Genomic DNA, 22,993 nt, shown 5'->3' with positions numbered 1-22,993 from the left:
AATGTTAGCTTACTAGGTTCTACAAGTAGCTTGCGCAGCCAGACACTGTTCTCGCTGCCTCGCACTGTACACTGTTCACTCCAGTAGCCTAACACGCAGATGCCCAACAAACACAAGCGAGTCTGCACACATCACATTACATATGGGAACTAAACCACCTAAGTCAAGTCAAGTCAAGTAGGTTTTATTGTCAATTTCTTTACATGCACTGGTCATACAAAGAATTTGAAATTACATTTCTTGCTTTCCCATACAGACATAGACTAATTAAGGTAAGGACATAGACAGTATAGACATAGACAGTACTTATACATGGACTTAAGACAGTATGGACATAGACAGTGCTCATACAGACATTTAAAGTGCAAGACTGGACAACAGAAGACTTGTAGAGGACATACATTAAGAGGTATTTGTTGTGTTTTTGTGCTTTTCCTAAAAAAAGTCCTTTATAGCGTTCTGACATGGTAATAGTAGCATTTTGAAGAAAATAAATATAAAAAGGTCTGTCAAGTACACCAGCAGCAGTGTGTGTGTGTGTGTGTGTGTGTGTGTGTGTGTGTGTGTGTGTGTGTGTGTGTGTGTGTGTATGTGTTTAGTGCAGGTAGAAGGTGCGGTGTGCGTCTTGTGTGTGTGTTCGTGTGTCTGTGTGTGTGTGTGTGTGTGTGTGTGTGTGTGTGTGTGTGTGTGTGTCAGTGTGTGTATGTTGGGTTTAGTGCAGAAAGTGCAGTGTGCTTGTGTGTGTGTGTGTGTGTGTGTGTGTGTGTGTGTGTGTGTGTGTGTGTGTGTGTGTGTGTGTGTGTGTGTGTGTGTGTGTGTGTGTGTGCATGTTTTGAGTTAGTGCAGGTTGAAAGTTCAGTCACAAGTATAGTAGTGCAGGTGGAATGTTCAGTCGCAGATATGGTGGTGGGGGATGGGGGGGGGGAGTTGTCAGTGGCCTTGCTGGCTAGAGGCTGACAGTGGGGGGGGGGGGGTTGTCAGTGGCCTTGCTGGCTAGAGGCTGACAGTGGAGGGAGAGTGGGTTGAGTGTTCAGCATCTTGATCGCTTGGTGCATTGTGCTGCTCGCCAGCCGGGTGGTACGGGAACGGAGGCGCCTGTACCTCTTTCCAGAGGGCAGGAGGCTGAACAGTTTGTGTGCAGGGTGGCTTGTGTCTTTGATGATCATCAGTGCTTTCCGGGTGAGGCGTGTGGTGTAAATGTCCTGCAGGGAGGGGAGTGGTACTCCAATGATCTTCTTCGCTGTGTTCACAACACGCTGGAGTGTCTTCCTGTTTTTCTCCGTGCAGCTTCCTCCCCACACTGTGATGCAGTTGGACACGACGCTCTCTATGGTTCCTCTGTAGAATGTTGTCATGATGGAGGGTGTAGCACTTGCCTTCTTTAGTTTGCGCAGGAAGTAGAGACGCTGATGGGCCTTCTTCGCCAGTGATGTAGTGTTGGTGGTCCAAGAGAGGTCGTCGCTGATGTGCACTCCAAGGAACTTGGTGCTGCTCACTCTCTCCACAGCATCGCCGTCGATGGTCAGTGGTGGCAGTTGTTTTTGGACCCTTTGGAAGTTGACAACAATCTCCTTGGTCTTGTTGACATTCAGCAGGAGGTTGTTGTCTTTGCACCATCTGGCCAGCAGGTCTACTTCTTCTCTGTAGTGAGTCTCATCGCCCTTGGTGATGAGGCCCACCAGTGTTGTATCATCCGCAAACTTCACTAGATGGTTAGTGCTGTGGGTCGTTGTGCAGTCGTGTGTCAGCAGCGTGAACAGCAGGGGGCTGAGAACACAGCCTTGCGGAGCCCCCGTGCTCAGGGTCAGGGTGCTCGAGGTGTTGTTCCCTACCCGTACTGCTTGTGGTCTTTGCATCAGGAAGTCCAGCAGCCAGTTGCAGAGGGAGGTGCTGAAACCTAGTTTGTCCAGTTTTCTGATGAGTTGTTGTGGTATTATGGTATTGAATGCTGAACTGAAGTCAATGAACAGCATTCTCACATATGAGTCTTTATTGTCCAAGTGGGTGAGGGCTGGATGGAGGGCAGAGCAAATTGCATCCTCCGTGGATCGCTTGGCTCGGTATGCGAACTGGTAGGGGTCTAGGGTGGGGGGTAGGGTGGCTTTGATGTGTGACAGGACTAGCCGTTCGAAGCACTTCATGATTATGGGCGTCAGTGCTACAGGACGGTAGTCATTGAAGCATGATGGTGATGATTTCTTCGGCACAGGTATGATGGTAGCAGGGCAGCCCACCATGAATTCAGGAAAGGGGTGCATTTTTGAAAGTGGTGTTAGCTTGGTGACAGGATAGCACAGGTGATTTGCTTTGAACTGAAGTGATGGCTAGTTAGACGGAAGACAAGTAGACAACTACATCGATAACTACATTGACAACAACATTGCCAACAAATAGTAAACTTAGTGCTTCGGCGAGCACATCAGGGGGAAAAGCGGATTTCCTACCTTATTCTGTCTTGTTAATTCCTGTTACTTGAAGATAGAGGCAAAATATCCATTAGAGATCGCCAAATAGGCTATCCATTTATAGATACCTGTAGTGTGGTTGAATAACGAATGCTACAAGAGGAAAATGTCAACATTGTGACCTATGGCTGGTGAAAAAAAACCGAATGATCTGAAAATGAAATGTAGTGGAATCCCAATGTATTCCAAAGGTCATTTTTATCGAGATATTAAACATTCCAGATTTCATTTCGTAAGCAACGAGACCGCCTCGCCTCCTGGCTCTGTTGAAGCCAGTAGAACTGACACCTGATTGGTTGACCGCAGCATGACATCGCCGCAACGAAACTAGAGGAAACCCTCGTTTTGGTTCATTGTGCCTGCGACATTCCATCGCTGGATATAATTTTTTTTTTTTAATTTCCTTTTATTTATTTCTTATGACAACTTTGGGGAAGCTAAGCTTCCCCTAGCCTCTTAATAGCGCCGCCCATGATTAAAAGTATGATATTAAAAAAATGTGTACGCTCTAAGAGTGGCAACAAATTTTATTGTGTTAAATAAAGAATGAAAGGGCGCTCTGGAAATTTTCAGGTTATCCCTCGCCAATTTTGATCACTTTCAAGAAAGAAAGCAGCAACGGGCGGTGGGCCCACCGTCTATGTGTGTGTGCGTGTGTATGAGTGTGTGAAATTCTAATGCCGGTATTTTAAAGATTATTACATGTTTGGATAAATGAAGAAAAATAAAGATTTGTAATTGTTTGTAACCCACGTCTCTGTCATCTCTGCCCTACAAACCTGTGTGGTTAAAGTGAAATTGAGTTGCACAAATTGGTGCTTAAAGTAGTATCTATCTCTTGGTACTGTTACACATGCATTAGATCGGCGGAATAGTTGTGACTCTGACAGAATTGTTATTTTGTATATTTACCACACTAAAATCATACAAATATTGTATAAGTCAACATATTTAAACACTGATTTTATGCACTGAAAAACTAATTTAGTTGACATTTGGTCTTTATCCTGCTATAAATCTCTTTGGGTTGGTTTAGACCCTAACACCACAAATGTCACTATTGATGATATTTTCTAATATTAGAGAAAAACTAATAAAAAAAATTGGGGGTTATTGTACTCTCATATCAGCTGTAATACATGGACAACATAATCACTAACTGTATCACTTTAGGATGTATTAATAGTGAATTTATGCAGGTTTTGATAGTTTTGGTCATCAAAAACGATTTGCATAATGTAAGATAAAAGACCTGTAAAGTCAAAAAGATGAATAAGTAAAGTAGTATTTCCCTGGATATGAATACATACCAAGTTAGCTATGAGATGTAAAACAATATTTGATGAGAACTAGTGTTATTGGTATAGGTATTTTATGGCTGAGTTTTGTTATCACGGGTCAAAAATGACCCGAACACCACAGATGTATGCAGCTTATGAACACAACACAAGGGTTAAGGTTTAGATCTTTCCTGGAGGTAAAATTGCCCTGCCTCTAGGTGGCGTAGTCGCTACAAACTCCTCCCCCTGCTACACACACATTTAAATTCAAGGGATAATTTGAATAGAACCTGTTTGACAATATGTAGTAGACCATATCTCACCCATGACATCATGCTGCTATGCATCAACATTTATGAGCAGATTATAATAAAAGCTAATTGATGTCTCCATCTGCTAAAGGTTATAAAGCCATTTCTAAATCACTGGGACGTATGAGAACCACAGAGAGTGCCATTATCAGACATGGAGAAAACATGGTGTAGTGGTGAACATTTTCATGAGTGGCTGTCAAACTAAACAGTCCCCCCAGGAAATCGCGATGTTGCGATCGCGTCGTTTTTCGCAACTTCAATGAATTCCCGCGAATTCTGCGCGAGAGCGCAACTTTAACCAATCACCGCGATTTCCCGCAACTTTGAACACTTTGGGTGCATCCCAATATGTGACCTTGCCTCCTCCACTTGCCTCCTCCACTTGCTTCTCGTCATGATGACATCACTGACAACAGCATTATATTTCAATATCTTGCAAAAGCTCAATTGTAAAGTGTTTTTCTCATTTGCAATTGGGATGGTGAATGAAAAACAGTCCCTCAAAAGTTGTTGTGGCGAGGCTGACAGCTGGGAAACTTTATCGTTTTCTCCACGGAGGAGGGGCCAGGAGGAGGGACGAGGAGACAAGCACAAGTGGAGGAGGCAAGGACACATATTGGGATGCACCCTTTGAACCAATCCATGTTGCGCTGACTTCACTGACGTCGACAAACTTCCTTTCAAAAAGGATAATACAATAAAAAAAAATACAATAAAAAAGTAACCTAGCAATCAGTCCCAGCACTTTACTATGCATGTACAAAGTTGTCGGTGAGGGGGAAAAAACTAATAAATACGAATGTAGGAAACGCCATGTTCTCATTGCGCGTCTGCTCGCATGGTCACAGGAGGGAAAATGTATGACTAGTCTGGCATAACCAATAGGCCTACATTTTTAAAATGTGGTAGGCCTACATAAATATATAATTAACACTTCATGACAGTCATCTACATTACGCCAAGTATAGGGCTCCTACAACAAGATGTGTTTTCTTTTTTCTAAAGCGGTCCACCTGCTGGACCACTTTGGTGTTTGACTTGTGCGCATACAGAAGGCAACATTTTCCCTCCGAATTGAGATGCGCAAATGCCTTGTCCACAACAAAGCAGTAATTTCCATCCTTCATTGTGAATGCTGCGTGCGTGCCTGGCCGATATAGTAATCTCTTTCGCGCAAATTGGGCTATGGCTGGATACGAGCACTTGGTGGAAAACTACTTTCTGTCTCTCCCTCTCCTTCTCTCTTCCTTGCACGATTGACGGTATTGATTGACAGCTGAGACCTCCGTTCTGCAGGCGACGTGGTGTTTTATAGATAACAATGTCGTCGTCTTTTATATTCACAAGAGCACCAAAATTAATATAATTTCTGAGCATTATTCAGCAAGCACCCTTCACAACAGGAAATCTGTGAAGTCCATCCTCGTTACATTGAATGCTGATCATCAGCCAAAGCCGGCTGAAGGCGCGGGAGAACCAAAAAACTGCCCCTGCCCGAAAGCGACCCCTCCCTCTGTTTTTATTTGTGTTGCTTTTGGCAAGCTTGAAAATTAAACGCCGACACAGGCAGGCTATGTGTAGCAGACGACTCACATTAACCAGGATTTCAGTCACAAGAGTTCCTGTCGCGCAGCCTCTTCAACTGGGTGGACATGCCCAATTCCGCCCGCCTACTTATAGGCCTAGTTAATTAGGCCTGTAGCAACCCAATGTAAGTAGGCTGCCGGATGTGAGTGCCCGGATATCCGCCCGAGTATTTACGTCTATTTTACCTCAGCTACTCGATTTTGGTCGTGTATTTACGACAGTTTAACCTCAGCTACTTGATTTCGGTCGGATTTGAGTCTGACTGAAGATGGAAGGGACATATGGTGCCGTGCGTAAAGAGCCCACAGCACATCGCCGTTTCGGCGACACCAGATAGTTCCTTGATCTCCCAATCAAAAGAATAGGCCCACCATCAAAATAATAAAAAAATAATAAAATGAATTTATAACTTAAAACCGAATTGATTTGGGTGTGAAAATTAAACTGTCTCAATGCACCCAAAGGGAATCCATCAAAAGATAACGGCGTTACTTTCTCGTCGGCATTATTTTGTTTTTATTATCCAGGAGGACTGAGCTGAAAACTGCAGCAGTCACCTTGCACAGTTCTAGCTGCTCTGAAGCACGTGCGTGTCTGCAAATCATCCTGCCCATTCGCAATGTTAAATAAAAGGTTTTGCACAAGACTATAGCCTAAAATAGATACACTGTCACAGACAGAATAGCCCGTTTCGGAAGGCATTAAAGTCACGAGTTTACCCAGTCTAAATGTAGTTTAGTTTCTGGAAGTTTCTGAGTTTTACTCCTTAGTGAAACATAACATCAGGATATCCTACAAGTTAAAAGAATATCTGGGCATAGCCTCCTCTCTGAGTTAGAAAACAGCAGCTATGCCGCATATTGTGTAGTTATTATTTGGTGGTGCAAAAACAACACGCGAAACCATGCCGCATATTGTGCCATTATTATTGGTGATGCCGAAACAACAAAGCCAGATTGGTGACTAGAGCCTGCCTAGTACATTTAGACAGCCTACTCATTTTATTGTGCCATGTAGCCTACATTTAAAAGTGTCAGTGCAGAATTAAACTGGGCGCTGAACATATTGGAGCCATTCCTTCCGTGTCTAGATACAGTCAGAGGCGCGCGCATGCTCTTATTTCTGTATTGTGAAAATATCCTAAAACGGTCACAACATCAGAGGACCTTCGTGGTGGAGGATACTTGCGGCGGGGGCCGAGACCGAGTTGTTACGGGACACTCTTAATATTATTGAAGGGACAGTGCTCGATACTTTACCCCGTCTAAATGTAGCACTCGAAAAGTTATGCCGCATATTGTGCAGATTATTTGTTGATGCCAACCACACGTGAAACTAGGCACATTGGAGACTACAGCCTATAATTTAGACATACGTAAACTTAAAAGTGTCAGTACAACATCAAACGGGACGCTGAAATATTGGAGCCAGTAAACTTCGTGTCCGGTGGATATTGTAATTTCTCTCCCATCTCTTTGCTCATCAATCCTCCGATCTCCGAAAAGACACGGGCACCCAGGATAACTGTTTACGCGAGCTGTTTAAATAATGTGATGCACGTTCTTCATGACATGGCATGGTTTGGCCACCCTAAATTCAACATGACTGCATTCGCACATATCGTTTAAACATCCATGATGGAATTGTCACTCTTAATGTGCAAGTATTAGATATGAAAAAAAGATCCTAAAACGGTCACAACACCAGAGGACCCGTGGTGGTGTGGTGGATATTTGCGGCGGGGGCCGAGGCCGAGTTGTTACGGTAGGCTACAATCATATTATAGAAGGGACAGCCAGGCGACACAGCGCGACTCACATAGGGTAGCTGTGGTACCGCAAAGCATTCCTGATGGTGGAAATGAATGCAAATGCATGCAAATACTCGGGCGGATATCCGGGCACTCACATCCGGCAGCCTACTTACATTGGGTTGCTACAAGGCGCTATGTATCCACTTTTTAAAGTCAGGAATGGATATCGACATGATACGAAGTTCGTATGCTTACAATTTGAAACGGTAATGACATTTAAAACAGAGTCAAACGGCCATACACAGCATTGTAATGAAGGGTGTCGTAATGGCAAATCTGTGAACTCCATCCTCGTTACATTGAATGATGATCATCAGCCGTTAATTTAAAGCTGGCTGACGGCGCGGGAGAACAAAAAAAAACATAGGCCTATGCCTTTTTCGAAAGCGACCCCTCCTTCTGTTTTTATTTGTGTTGCTTTTGACAAGCTTGAAAATTAAACGCCGACACAGGCAGGCTATGTGTAGCAGACGACTCACATTTACCAGGATTTCAGTCACAAGAGCGCAGCCTCTTCAACTGGGTGGACATGCCCAATTCCGCCTCCCTACTTAGGCTATAGTTATATGTATCCACTTTTTAAGTCAGGAATGGATATCGACATGATACGAAGTTTGTATGCTTACAATTTGAAACGGTGATAACATTTAAAACAGAGTCAAACGGCCATAAACAGCATTGTAATGAAGGGTGTCGTAATGGCAGCATGAAAGAGATGGAACTTTTCACGACGACATTCTGGCTAAAAACTCGCCCTGGCAGCTTCCCTGCTTTGCCTAAGAACCAAAATTATAATATAAAAATGGAAATAATATAAAAACACCAGAGGACTGGAATGTGGCAGTGTCCTTTACTTTCAAGCGTGGGGAAACACATTAAAAATCGCAACAAAAATCGCACCTTTCACTTCATGCCGCAACAAAATCGCAGCAACACAGTAAGAAGCTCCGCAACTTTTATCGCGATTTTCTGGAAATCCTCGTGCACCATCTGGCAATTCCGACCGCGATTTTTTGAGAAAATGCCCGCGATTTCCTGGTGGGACTGACTAAAGGGGGATTCATACTTGTCGTGACTGGCGCTACCCTCCTTCATACTTCACTCGCGACGATGGCGCGCGCCGTCACGTGACCCAAAATGACGTCACACGCCGTGGCGCGAGCTGCCGTGGCGCGACGTCGTGCACCCCACATTTTTTGTAACTAGTCGTGCGCCACCAGCGACCATGCAGGTAGGCAGACAAAGCAGGAGTTGCGAAGAGAGGCTACAACTACTGTAGGCTACTACAGAATGGATCCTGCATCATTTTGAGGATAATAAAATGTCCTAGAGAGTTATTTTATCTTCTCTCTTAAATGTTGTTCAGTGAAACAATTGTTTACTTTGTTCAGAAGCACGTTGTGTTCGGCGATCTATTTATAAATTCTGCCGCCAGAGCAATGCTCTCACATGGTCTTGGAATGATCTGGCAATGTAGGCTACAACAAAAAAACATATGTTTCAATGTGGTAAGTCACAAGTCGGACGTTCAGTAGCCCTACAGCAGCCGTGTTTGGCTTTCTATTTTATACATCCGTAGAACTCACGCTGCGAGTTGCGAAAGATACTGCCGTTTCTCTCATGAACAGCAGAGGGCACTTCCGACAATGCGAGCGAAAGCCTTTTGAAGTATGAATAGTCTGGCGCAAGTGATGACGTCATTAATGGTTCTCGCGCCAAAGTGCGCACGTGAAGTATGCAGAGCCCTTAAAGGGGATTCATACTTGTCGTGACTGGCGCTACCCTCCTTCATACTTCACTCGCGACCTCACTCGCGACGTCACGTGACCCAAAATGACGTCACACGCCGTGGCGCGAGCTGCCGTGGCGCGACGTCGTGCACCCCAGATTTTTTGTAACTTGTCGTGCGCCACCAGCGACCATACAGGTAGGCAGACAAAGCAGGAGTTGCGAAGAGAGGCTACAACTACTGTAGGCTACTACAGAATGGATCATGCATCATTTTGAGGATAATAAAATGTCCTAGAGAGTTATTTTATCTTCTCTCTTAAATGTTGTTCAGTGAAACAATTGTTTACTTTGTTCAGAAGCACGTTGTGTTCGGCGATATATTTAAAAATTCTGCCGCCAGAACAATGCTCTCACATGGTCTTGGAATGATCTGGCAATGTAGGCTACAACAAAAAATATATGTTTCAATGTGGTAAGTCACAAGTCAGACGTTCAGTAGCCCTACAGCAGCCGTGTTTGGCTTTCTATTTTATACATCCGTAGAACTCACGCTGCGAGTTGCGAAAGATACTGCCGTTTCTCTCATGAACAGCAGAGGGCACTTCCGACAATGCGAGCGAAAGCCTTTTGAAGTATGAATAGTCTGGCGCAAGTGATGACGTCATTAATGGTTCTCGCGCCAAACGCGCCAAAGTGCACACGTGAAGTACGCAGAGCCCTTAAGGCTCTGATCACATGAATTAATTTCATTATTTCGCCATGCCGGCGTATTGCGAACTACTTACGTTTACACACAAAGTTTCTGTCCTCTCCATTAAAAACTACTCTCAGCCTGCCTCTCTGTATTGTCCACATGGATGAAGGAACATCACCTTCAGCTAAACTTTGCTAAAACTGAACATCTATCATTCTCTGACCTCAGCCTCTTCTCATGCCACTTCTCACTGTTCGATATGAAAAAGATCAGACCGTACCTGACCCAATATGCCACTCAGCATTGGTCAAAGGCGTCTGCTAATTGTAAAGTAATGTAATGTAATATACTGTACTGTATGCGGATCGGCTGATTCACTAGTCTGTGCTAACGGAAGTGAAGCACACCTGTTTGTTTATCTTCCCAGCACTCAGGGCTAATGGTAAGGAAAGGAACCGGTTGATATTTAATCCCTCAGAAGGAGTTAGCTCTCTCTCTCTGCCCATTTTAATAGCAGTCTGGTTTGTGGTCCTGAGCTGTGCTCTTTGTTCTTCAGACGAGTTTTGTTTTTGTTTTTTTGTTTTCTACTTACATTTTGTCTTTTATTTTATTAATTTCATAGCCCTGTAACATTTTGAAAATTTCAACTTTATTTTGTTTTATTTTGTTATTTGCTCACGTGGACTGTAAATAAAACATCAACCTTGCACCGGAGTTGCAACCTTTGGCTGAATTTTTTTAAAAAAAAGGTTCGCACATTCCTTTGGATTTTTTTATCTTTAAATTATTTTTTCTTCTTTTTATTCATTCATTCAATGGCAATGACGTTTCGACCTCTCGGTCTTCCTCAGATTGCACAACCTTTGGCTGTGTCATCATTTTGTCACAGAACTCATGTGACCTATGGGTTATCATATCACCCATTATGATAATGGGTTATAATAAGTATTTATGTATGTGTGGCACCATTTTAGAAAGTGTTATTAGTAATATTGTGTCAATTCCTGAAACACCCCTGCATTGTGTGCACTGTGGTATGCTCCGCCTGAGTGTGCAGGTACTCATCATAATGATGCCAGTCTCATTGCTCTGTAAATAACTCCGCTGTATGAGTTTGTACTTTTGAACTATTATTGTGAGCCTTTGGCTAGTTAAAGTTTGTGCATTTTGCTTTGGTTTATTGTGGCCTGTTTATTTTTCTGTTCTGTAATTTTTGTGTGTTTTATACATAGTCTTTATATATATTTCTACTAGTGCTGTCAATCGATTAAACTTTTTAGTCACGATTAATCACATAAATGCCTGAGTTACCTCTCCATTAATCACATTTTAATCACATAATTATATCGGATTGAAAATCATTTTAATAGACTGCAGATGTAGGGTGTCAGTAGTCCAAGTATTGCCTTGTATATAAATGTGTACCAGTGAATGGGTTTCCTGGTAGTCAGTGCAGGCCATTGAACTCTGGCATACAGTTCACAGTGATGCGTTAGAGCCTTACAGTTAGTGATGAACCTCGGGGCACCATGATACACAGAGTCAATCTTACTCAGATATTGAGCTGAAGCATTCATATACAGCAGGTCTGCATTGTCAAAAAATGATACAAAAGTTGCAGAGACAAGGCACTTCTAATAGAAATTATTTCTAAATAAAAAAAATCTAGTTTTAGTTTGAGTTTCCTCACAAGATGTTCTGCTTTGAAGGTCAAAGTGTCATCAAGCAAGATACCAAGATAGCTGCTTGAAATGCAGAGAACAGGCCTGTGGCAGGTGCTAATATCCCATATTCAATTCAATTCAGTTTATTGGGACCATGTACAGTACAGCCTTAGCCTTAGTTTGCATCTGTAGTCTCTGACAGAACATTAAAATAAAATAATAAAGTAAAGCTTGGCATCATGGCACGCTGAGGACTAACTGCTCCAAGAGTCGACGTCACGTTGTTCACTTCTGCAGCTCAGTGAGCCTCTCCACTGGGGCCTTTGGTGGAGCCCAAACTCACCCTCAGACCTCTGGTTGTCACTGCACCAGAGAAGACCTGCTGACCTCTGGCTTTCACTGCACCAGAGAAGACCTGCTGACCTCTGGCTGTCACTGCACCACAGAAGACCTGCTGACCTCTGGCTGTCACTGCACCAGAGAAGACCTGCTGAAGATGATCGAGCCAGTCAGCAAGCTGCCCAGTGAACTAGACCAGTGATTCTCAAACTATGGGCTGGGGCCCTCTGGTGGGCCATGAAAGTATTCCAAGTGGGCCTTGAAATCATTTTCCAAAAATAATAATCATATTTCAGTGTTTCGAGTGGGCCCCATATTGAAAAACAATGAGAACCCCTGAACTAGACCAATAGTTTTCTGTTGCTGCCAAATCTTGTTCTCTTTTATAAACATTATAACATCAATAGGCTATCCAGTGATCATATTCACTGTCTAAGGCTTGCATTCTGCAAGATGTGTCTGAGGGTGGGTATTTGACTATTTTAATTAGTTAAGGGCAGCGCTGAAATAAAACCCTCCCATGAGGAACATAATGTTTTTATGTTCAACATAAATATTGTTCATCTGGTTAGAGAACGTGCCTGCCTTTATTATTGATATCATTGGAATAATTTGGTCCTATAATGAAATAGATACATATATAATCCTTACATACTAGAAGAGGCATATTTTTGGGCTTAACATCTCTACTACAAGTCAGCCCACCGTATGGAGTTGCTGCAGCAGTAGTAAAGTTCTTGGTTGAGCCAGAGCTTGCAGGCAGGATTTAAACATCCCATTTGCACCTATTCCCCTATTTTTATTTTGGCCTTATTTATTTATGTATTTATTTTGAATATATTTTAATGGGGTTTTTGGGACTTTAATTTGTATAGGACAGGGAAGGTGCGACAGGAAGTGAGTGTGGAGAGAGATTGGGTAGGGTTGGGAAACGACCCCGTCCGGACTCGAACCAGGGTCCCCATGGGCATGCAAGCCCAAGTGTGGGGGGCTTAGGGCCTTATTTATTTATATTTTGAGCATGTAGTTAAATCCCATAAGGGTTGGCTATGAAATTGTTCAAATAATGATACCATTTTTCCAATCTTGGTGTAAGTTTAGGAGTTAACGATGATGTCGAGTCAGTCGCTGTCTTTTCTCTTTGGTTTCACATTCTCTGTCCATCGAAGAAAACTAAGAGAAGAGAGAACCAACCCCCAATGGCTATGTCCAACTGAGCACCATTAGATGTGTGAATGATGTCCATACACAGGGGACTAGTTCCCATGAGCCTTTGCCTGACTAGTTTACATTCCAATTGGTGGTGCATCAAGGGAGCTTTTGGTGAAACTACTGTACAGCAGAGGAAATCTTTCTGTTCTTTCTCAGTAAAATTCTACTGTATATTTCAGAGTTGACCCTGTTCACATACCCACTGTATGACTATGACCAGTGTAGATCATCCCTCCCCCCTAAATTAATCCCTCCACCCAACCCCCCCTCAACGACTGTGCCGACCTTCACCACTCCACCCAACCCCTCGATGGCTGTGCTGACGACTTGAGCACCACCAGAGGTGTGAATGGCATCCATACACATGGGATTCATTCCCACAATGCTTTGCGTATCTAGTTTCCACAGAATGGGGTCTACAGTATTAGGCCATGATAAGCACCACAGGCAGTCAGTTGGCCATGTCTTGCAGCTTGGAGCAGTGAAACTGGTGTTGAGGAATCCTGTGTTGGTCTTCTCACTATTATCGTTCATTGTGACTTAAGTAAAAAACACAGTTGAGAATTAACCTTAAAAAAGGGACTGTGGTCTGCAAGGTCTGGCTCAGCCAAAACAGAACTAAGATGTCATCAAAGCCTGCTAAATATGTGAAAGAGGAGACAAAAGAAGAGGATTTTGATGATTTCTTATACTCTTACTTTGTCGATGTGATGACTGAATTGCCACAAGACATCAAAACTGAAACGGAAGACTCACCTACTACTTCTGGTCAAGATTTCGTGAACACCAATAATATCAAGGAAGAAGTGAAGGAAGAAGACGTTTCACAGCACAGTGATGGCGGATCTAATGCAAAATGTAAGTCAACAATATACTCCATTTTATTTCCCCTGTCTATATGTGAGGCTTTCGGGTGCCACAACAGAACTGCTATTTGGGAGAGTGTGAACGGTTGCAACACTTTTTTTACCTTTTCTTGTATATCTCAGAGACTATTTGCAGTAGGAAGGCAAAGTTTATATATGTTATACCCACATCTATCACCTACACATCCATAGGTTTGTAACATTTTTAAATGCTGTTACATAGGAAATATGTGACATTGAATGGAAAGAGTGAAATGTTTCAACTGTCCACACATGAAACGACAGTTGCAACACCAATGTTAAAAAATGGCAGAAAAGGTAATTTGCCAAATGCTTGTAATAACCTTACAAAACCAAATAAAACATTTCCTTTTCTTATTAAATCATGCATTTTTTAACAAATCGTGGAAAAGGAGAACATATGTATAAATATCAATACAATAAAATAGATATTAGTGTCATATTGTATGTATATTTTATGTAATATATTGTGTAATAAATTATCTATATATTCTTATAATATGTGTATTAATTATTTGTATTATGGTATATTATGCTTCACATATATTTATTTTATATGTATTGATATCTAATCTACTTGTATTGCACCTTTTTATAAGTATTATTGTCACGAGGGACAGTTGCGAAAATGCATTGTTCTCAATGGGAAAGACATGTGGGGAAAGTTGCAACAAAGCATTGCAACTGTCCACACAGGACCAAAACATTTTTTACTATACGGGGAAATTACCCTTGGCACGAAACGTACAAAATATCCAATCTCTCCGGGCTTGCAAACATCACAGCCTTGCAGTAAACAGTTTTGTTTTAGGAAGTTGTTCCAAGCTGTGTTCGCTGTCAAAATCAGACAGCATGGTCAAATGCACTCTCCAAATAAAGGACATACATGCAGACCTAATAGAATGGATTTTGATGAGATAGTAAACCAACAGGCAATTATTAGAAGTGTTCCACAGGACCAAATGCCTCCATGGATGTGCTAAAATATGTGTTCATTGTGGTCAAATTTGTGCTCAATGTCTCTTCATTTACTGAGATATTTCAATCCAGTCCAAATCAACCATTTCTACCGACGTCCTGAGATAAAAAATAAAAATTCCCAATGTCCATACATAAAACTAGTCCCGTCGGAATAGGGTTTTAGAGAGGGAAAATTGTCTGTCGACTGTGTTTTGAACATATTCCTAAGAACATGATGAGATATGTGTAAGCATACAGATAAAGGCCATAAAAAGTGAATTGATTAAGGTCTTGTGGTAAAAGCTCTGAGGTCTGCAGTTAGTACAATACTCTAAAAATGGACATCAACTGTGTTACGCCTCTGTCAACTGTGTCACGCATTTGCTTGTGACAGTTGTTATGACACGGTTGTTATGACTGATTATGGTTTTGTTGTTTTTTGTCGGGCACGCACATCCAAAAACACTTAGTGTCAGACAGTTGAAGGAGCCGGGGGTAAGTCTTCACACTGCCAATTGACTCCAAGAAATTAACTTTATTATTTACAAAGCAACACTGATTACCCTGGATCTTCATCAGACAGATTATGACTTTGTCTTTTAAAATGCTTGTAAATGGAGGTAAGTGCTTTCTAAAAATTGTGTTTCAAATGTGTGGTATTTTTCATATATAGGCCTATGTTTAAGATTTTTCCGTAACATGATTAACAGAATATACAAGCAAAGGCTGTTAATAAGTAATTTAAGATCAACAATTAGTTGGTTTGGACTTTCAAGGGGTATACCATGGCAATATCAATGTTATTTATTGGGGGAAAAAATACAGAAAATGCCGGGGGGGGGTGGGGGGGGGACTAAAATACTGTATGGTGAAAGCCAATACATATGGTCTCGTGTTTAAGTCATTTGGTAAAAGGGCTCTCCATTTTGTCTTAAAATGTATTTTTTATGTTGTAGGTGATGTTGAAAGGATCCAGTCTGATGGAAGACCACACACGGATGAAAACAGATGCACAGAAAGAAGAGATAATCAACGAATACATAACTTTCAGTGCCCCCATTGTGAAAAGAGTTTTCTTAAGATGGGAGCTCTCAAAAAACACCAGGTGATCCACTCAGAGGGGAAACCATTTCAGTGCTCTGATTGTGGAAAGCGTTTTAGTCACACTGGTAACCTCAACAGACACAAGAGGGTCCATTCAGGGGAAAAACCATATCAGTGCTCTGATTGTGGAAAGCGTTTTAGTCACACTGATGACTTCAAGAGACACAAGAGGATCCATTCAGGGGAAAAACCATTTCAATGCTCTGATTGTGGAAAGAGTTTTAGTCAAATGAGCAATCTCCGACAACACCAGATGAGACACTCTGGGGAAAAGCCATTTCAGTGCTCTGATTGTGGAAAGCGTTTCAGTCAAATGAGCAGTCTCAATGTACACCGGAAGACACACTCTGGGGAAAAACCATTTCAGTGCTCTGATTGTGGAAAGCGTTTCAGTCGCACTCACAACCTCAAGACACACAAGAGGATCCATTCAGGGGAAAAACCATATCAATGCTCTGATTGTGGAAAGAGTTTTAGACAAATGAGCAGTCTCAATGTACACCGGAAGACACACTCTGGGGAAAAACCATACCAGTGCTCTGATTGTGGAAAGCGTTTCAGTCGCACTCACAACCTCAAGACACACAAGAGGATCCATTCAGGGGAAAAACCATTTCAATGCTCTGATTGTGGAAAGAGTTTTAGTCAAATGGGCAATCTCCGACAACACCGTATGAGACACTCTGGTGAAAAGCCATTTCTGTGCTCTGATTGTGGAAAGCGTTTTAATCACACTGACGACCTCAAGAGACACAAGAGGATCCATACAGGGGAAAAACCATATCAATGCTCTGATTGTGGAAAGAGTTTTAGTCAAAGGAGCAGTCTCAATGTACACCGGAAGATCCACTCTGGGGAAAAACCAAGGTTGGTGGGGGGAGTAATTGACCAGTGCTCTCCCCCATCCTCCTCCATGACTGAGGTACCCTGAGCATGGTACCGTTCCGCCAAACTGTTCCCTTGGGGCGCCATTGTAGGCTGCCCCCTTGCACGGGTGAGGCATAAATGCAATTTCATTGTGTGCAGTGAACATTTATGTTCTATGGAGTGCTGTGTCTCAATGACAATGGGAGTTGGAGTTTGCCAATCGGCTTTCACTTTCACTTATGATATTGTTGCGCACAACCAAGTTATTTTTCACAGCTACCCAGATCTGACTTCTACCAGACATTTATATTCAAGGGATAATTTGAATAAAACCTCTTTGACAATGTGTAGTAGGCCATATCTCACCCATGACATCATGCTGCTATGCATCAACATTTATGAGCAGATTATAATAAAAGTTAATTGATGTCTCCATCTGCACATGGTTATAAAACCATTTCTATATCATTGGGACGTATGAGAACCACAGAGAGTGCCATTATCCACACATGGAGAAAACATGGTGCAGTGGTGAACATTTCCATGAGTGGCTGTCACACTAAGGCTCTGATGACATGAATTCATTTCATTATTTTGCCATGCCGGCGTATTGCAAACTACTTACGTTTACACACAAAGTTTCTGTCCTCTCCATAAAAAACTACTCTCAGCCTGCCTCTCTGTATTGTCCACATGGATGAAGGAACATCACCTGCAGCTAAAGCTTGATAAAACTGAACATCTATCATTCTCTGACCACAGCCTCTTCTCATGCCGCTTCTCACTGTTCAATATAAAAAAGATCAGACCGTACATGACCCAATAATGCCTCTCAGCATTGGTCAAAGGCGTCTGCTAATTGTAAAGTAATGTAATGTAATATACAGTACTGTATATGTAGATCGGCTGATTCACTAGTCTGTGCTAGCTGAAGTGAAGCACACCTGCTTGTTTATCTTCCCAGCACTCAGGGCTAATGGTAAGGAGAGGGACCAGTTGGTATTTAATCCCTCAGAAGGAGTTAGCTCTTTCTCTCTTCAATTCCTTCTATTCAATTTCAGTTTATTAGGGATCCATGTACAATAAAAACATAAATGTTGCCATTTCATTAAAAAGGCCTACTTTGGTTTTTTGAGGATTTTTCACAAAACCGACAATGAGCAGGTCATTTCAAGTCCTCAGGCTACTTGCGCACGGGCGCACTTGCTTTCACGGCAATGTGTTTCAAACGTTCATGCAAAATGATGCATATGGCATGATGCAATAAAATTATGCATATTTCATTAGTAAGATCAGTTGTTTTGAGCATAAAATATAACGGTAAACAGTGCGACGTGAAGACACACAAGTGGCATGAGGGGACACGCGTGTCCTCTTTGTGACAGCAAGCAACCACAGGTGTGTGTCTTCTTTATGATAGACGTCTATTAGGGGTGGGTATTGGCAAAGGGTTCACGATTCGATGCGCATCACGATACACATGCCACGATGCGATTCTATCACGATGCATTGCGATTCATGTACTACTGTGATGCATTGCGATATTTACTTCAGTAAATGTGTAAAATACAGCTTATTTGTCAGTTGCTGTGAAGATTTCATAAGTCAGTTCATTCTATTTAAGCATTTTATCATCTGGGAGAGAGCTTACATCACAACAGATATATTACCTACTCTCTACTGAACAAAAATAACCCGTGGCAAATAGAATTTTATTGTTATCAAATAATCAATTGTCATGAATCCATGCAGTATATTGAGAAAATAAGTATCACGATACCTTGTCATGAATCGATGCATTGTATCGTGAAAGTAAGTATTGCGATGCATCGATTCGACGATTATTTTGCACACCCCTAACGTCTATATGATAGACTTGCACTGTATTTCAACACTCTGCTGTTTACGACCGACATCAAAACTTATTGCTGATGTTTAAAAAAAAATGGTAACAAATAATTTGGCTCCATGTCAGGAAGGTAAGAACCCAAAATGTAATAACTGCCCATAACATAATAACTGCCCATAACGTAATAATTTGGGCCCATTTGAAACGTAATAAAGCCCATAACGTAATAACTTGCCCATAACGTAATAACACTTCCCTACCCATAACGTAATAACATTCGGCTTAATAAAGTAACAAGTTATTACGTTATGGGCAGATTATTACGTTATTGGCCGAGTTTTTCAGAGAGGTATGTAGCACAGATGACTTCAGTGTTTGCAATGCACATTACTATTTTACAGATACAATTGAGAATACTATGTGTTTGTCATTATTATAATAACTAAAAACTTAGTAGTAAGACCATTTGATTTCATACATGGGAAATGCAGAGGATAACAGATTAAAATATCCAGTTACTGTTATGTTTTGTGACAATACTGGAGGTGAGACGAAATATGAACAGTCATCTGTGTCATCTGTGCTACAAACCCCTGAATAACCTGCCCATTATGTAGGCTAATAATGCTGGCAGACAGCAGATTTACTCAACCCTCTCTTAAACAGGATATATTTTGTCATTTTTTTAAAGATGAATGTAAAAAGTAAAAAAAGGAAAACAGTTGTCAAGCTTTTTTAAGTTATTGTAAGGCAAATAATGTAATGACCTGCCAAATACCTCAGAATATTATATTATATTAACAGAATGTTATTACATTATTGGTAAAGTAATAATATGACTATGTTATTGGCAACGTATTATGTTATTGACTTTATTACATTTCAAATGGACACAAATTATTAAGGTACTGGAAGTTATTAGCGTCGTTATTACATTATCAAAGCTTTTTGAAGTGTAAGGCCAAAAACTTAATGACCTCCCCATAACGTAATAACTTATTACATTATGGGCAGAATATTATTATGTTATGGGTAGGGAAGTGTTATTACGTTATGGTCAAGTTATTACGTTTTGGACTTTATTACGTTTCACATGGGCCCAAATTATTACGTTATGGGCAGTTATTACGTTATGGGCAGTTATTACGTTTTGGGTTCTCACAGGTGCCTATCCTATCGCATAGACCACGGTCTCTTTGTGTATAGTTTCCATGGTAACACAGTCATGGCGGTCTCTAAAATGGCAGAAAAAAGCTACAGTGACGTCACGTGATTCTAACCAATACCAGAACTAGCCTCAGGCTAATTTATATCTGCTGTCCCTGGCAGGACGTTAAACATCCTGGGATGTGCACAATCTTCACCTTCAACAGGACATACAACATCAACATATGAACATGCACATAGATAGGTGACAATAAACAAATCACTCACAAGAGAGTCCCTGGACCAGCTAGTCACACTGCACATAGATAGGTGACAATAAACATGGATTGAGGAGGAGATGTCCTTTGTGGGGACCTCCACTCATCCTCCACATCTCACCTGGGACCAGCTAGTCACACTGCTGAACCATAAGCAGGCCCCTCTCTCTGGGAATGGAGCCAGTGTTGGGGTGCCCTTCACCCAGAACAGTCTGACCAACCCCACCATCCTCCAAGCTAGCAACCATGGGGTTGTTCACCATGGTGGTCAAGCTACTGGTAAGTTCCATGCCATTTCAATGTACATAACATTGATCAAAATACAAACACCATTTTAGGCCTAGTTGCTAGTGGTGGACAGTAGGGTGCTTTTTTTTTTTTTTTACAAAACACAATTTTTAGTATAGGCCTAGTTGCTAGTGGTGGACAAGTTTTTTTTAAAACATCAACAGGACAACAGTTATGACTTTGTCTCTATTGCAGCTGCAAGTGTCCAGCACCACAGCAGTACCTTCATTCGTCCTCTGCTACTTGTCAGATGCAGGACCCCGGTCTTCCCAATGTGGCCTCAACCTGCCTGTGGAGCATGAAGAACCTCTCCCCCGTGGCCTCAACCTACCTAAGTAGCACAAAGAACCTCTCCCCCGTGGCCTCAACCTGCCTGTGCAGCATGAAGAACGTCTCCCCCACGCCTAGGACTGGGTACCGAAATTCGGTTCCTTAGTGGAATTGAATGAAAGGCTAAGGTTCTACTTGGCATCGAAACGTGTCTTGGCTGTCGGTTCCACATTTCGGTTCCTACAGATGGTGTAACTTCAATCTGCTCATTACCGTGCCGGGCCGCGGCAGCGTACCGTGATCATTACACGCTGTGGCCATTCGGAATGCGGGGGGCAGTATAGCACCGCTTTTGCAGAGCAGCGTCTGCCTGTGTCTGTGGTCTGTTTGTGCTTCCGTCCTTGCCCGTCCCCCAGTTTTAGTAGTAGTAGAAATACAGTCAGCAAATTGCATGTTTTATTTAGCATTGGGCATTTGATAGGGCATTTGATAATAACACAAGTGTGAGCCCTAAACAAGACCGCAATGTGAATTTAAACTCGACTTTTTTTCTGTCTTGCATTCACCGTCTCCCAATCCGTCCCTCACTTATTTCAGCACTATTCAAGCCAGGAACGGGTATCCTCAGGATACAGAGTTTGCATACCTACTACAATTTGAACCGGTAAAGACAATTAAAACCGAGTCAATCAGACAGGAACACCATTGTAATTAAGTGTGTCCCGTGACGCCAGCATGAGAGAGATCGAATTTTTAAATTTGGCGACGACATTCTGTCTTCAAAACTGGCATCGGCCGCTTCCAATTTAGGACCATAGGCCTATTCAACCGTTTCCACAACCTCACTGATCACAGTTGCTTCATCTGTAATGCCAGGGCTAAGAATAACGAAAATAGCAAAACAGAGTAGGCTAATAAACCGTAATGGAGAGACTGAGGAGACATGAAATCAAGCGGCGGAGTTCGGACCATTTTGAGTGGACCGATGTCGCTTGCTTTGTGTAGCCCTATCAAGCAAGCCTGTCTGTCTCATTTGTGCGATGAGCACAAAAACACAAATTGAACCACTCGTATAGTGTGAGTCAAACAGACATGAACAACATTGTAGCCTAATGAAGTAGTGCCCCGTCATGTCAGCATGAGAGAGGTGATTTTACATTTGGCGACGACATTCCGTCTTTAAAACTGGCGCATGCCGCTTCCCCTATTGCAGGTTATTACCTGATCTACACTGTCGTTACCACAAAAAACAAGGTAGCACAACTTAATACTATTACTAGCCTATATCTGGTAGCCTAAATAGTAGGTTGAAGACGGGGGTATTATTGGTGCACTGTTTTTTTTTTTTTGCGAAGCAGAGTAATCTGCTTCAGTGTAGCTCATTGTATGTTGATCCCTCCCTCAGTTTTAGGCTACAAGTGGAAAGAGTCAGCCAATTGCGCGTTGCACGTAACATTGGGTATTTGATAATAACACAAGCGTGATCCCTAAACAAGACCGCCAGTCGACAGTGTTTTGTTTTCATTATTCTGTCCTGCATTCACCGTCTCAATTCCGCTCCTAACTTATAGGCTAAGTGATGTCTGTTAATTATTTCTGCACTACCTATTCAAGTCAGGAACGGATATCCTCAGGATAGCCTACGGACTAATAGGTTGAAGACGTTTTTTTGTATTGGTGCTTGTGAACATTTCATCCTTTCAATGCGCTGTTGTGCGCGATCGACGGGATTCCGGTTAACTGGGGATGTGATGCACACATGACAATACATCTGTTACACCAGGTGTGGCTAATCATCTGTGATTAGGACTGCAAATTCAGTTGCTTCGGTGGAGATGCGAACCAACAGTATGACTGGGGAACTATGACTCCTTCGGAGGCTGGATAACCTGTCGCGCCACGACATGTCACAAAAGGCTGTGCAGTCCCGTGCACTGCACTGCACTGCACTGCTGTAACCCACCCCTCCCCCACAGACAAACATTCATGTTCTGAAAAGTTCAACACGTTCTGAACATTTTAGCCGCTTTGCATTAAGTTTTCGAGCAGACACTTGTCCACGGTGACGCAACATCGAAAGAGAAACGCTGTTCACAACCTAACTGAATAAAGATTTCATTAAAAAAAAAAAAAAAACACAGCATTTCTATGAAAATGTGCTGGGTGACCACACTGCCTATGCCTATCCAGATGCACGTATAGCAACAACGAGAAAGAGAGGGAGAGACGGAGAGAGAGAGCGATT

The 22,993-nt window shown here is 42.2% G+C and overlaps 1 protein-coding gene across 1 annotated transcript; it reads left to right on the top strand.

Moving 5' to 3' along the window:
* Nucleotides 1–15,997: 15,997 nt before the first annotated feature.
* On the top strand, nucleotides 15,998–20,817 carry LOC134456408 (zinc finger protein 239-like). Its single transcript, XM_063207772.1, has 2 exons — nucleotides 15,998–16,921; nucleotides 20,674–20,817. Exons 1-2 carry the CDS (start codon nucleotides 16,028–16,030, stop codon nucleotides 20,815–20,817), a joined length of 1,038 nt encoding a protein of 345 aa, XP_063063842.1. The 5' UTR covers nucleotides 15,998–16,027.
* The last annotated feature ends 2,176 nt before the right edge of the window (nucleotides 20,818–22,993 follow it).

Source organism: Engraulis encrasicolus, chromosome 10, assembly GCF_034702125.1.
Source record: "Engraulis encrasicolus isolate BLACKSEA-1 chromosome 10, IST_EnEncr_1.0, whole genome shotgun sequence".
NCBI lineage: Eukaryota > Metazoa > Chordata > Actinopteri > Clupeiformes > Engraulidae > Engraulis > Engraulis encrasicolus.
Note: the sequence above shows the minus strand (reverse complement) of the source record. Positions and strands in the feature narration are given on the sequence as shown.

Coding starts and splice junctions, on each gene's coding strand:
- LOC134456408 (XM_063207772.1), top strand. CDS start 16,028: ATGGGAGCTCTCAAAAAACACCAGGTGATCCACTCAGAGGGGAAACCA. Junction 16,922..20,673: donor CTGGGGAAAAACCAAGGTTG/GTGGGGGGAGTA, acceptor TCTCTATTGCAG/CTGCAAGTGTCCAGCACCAC.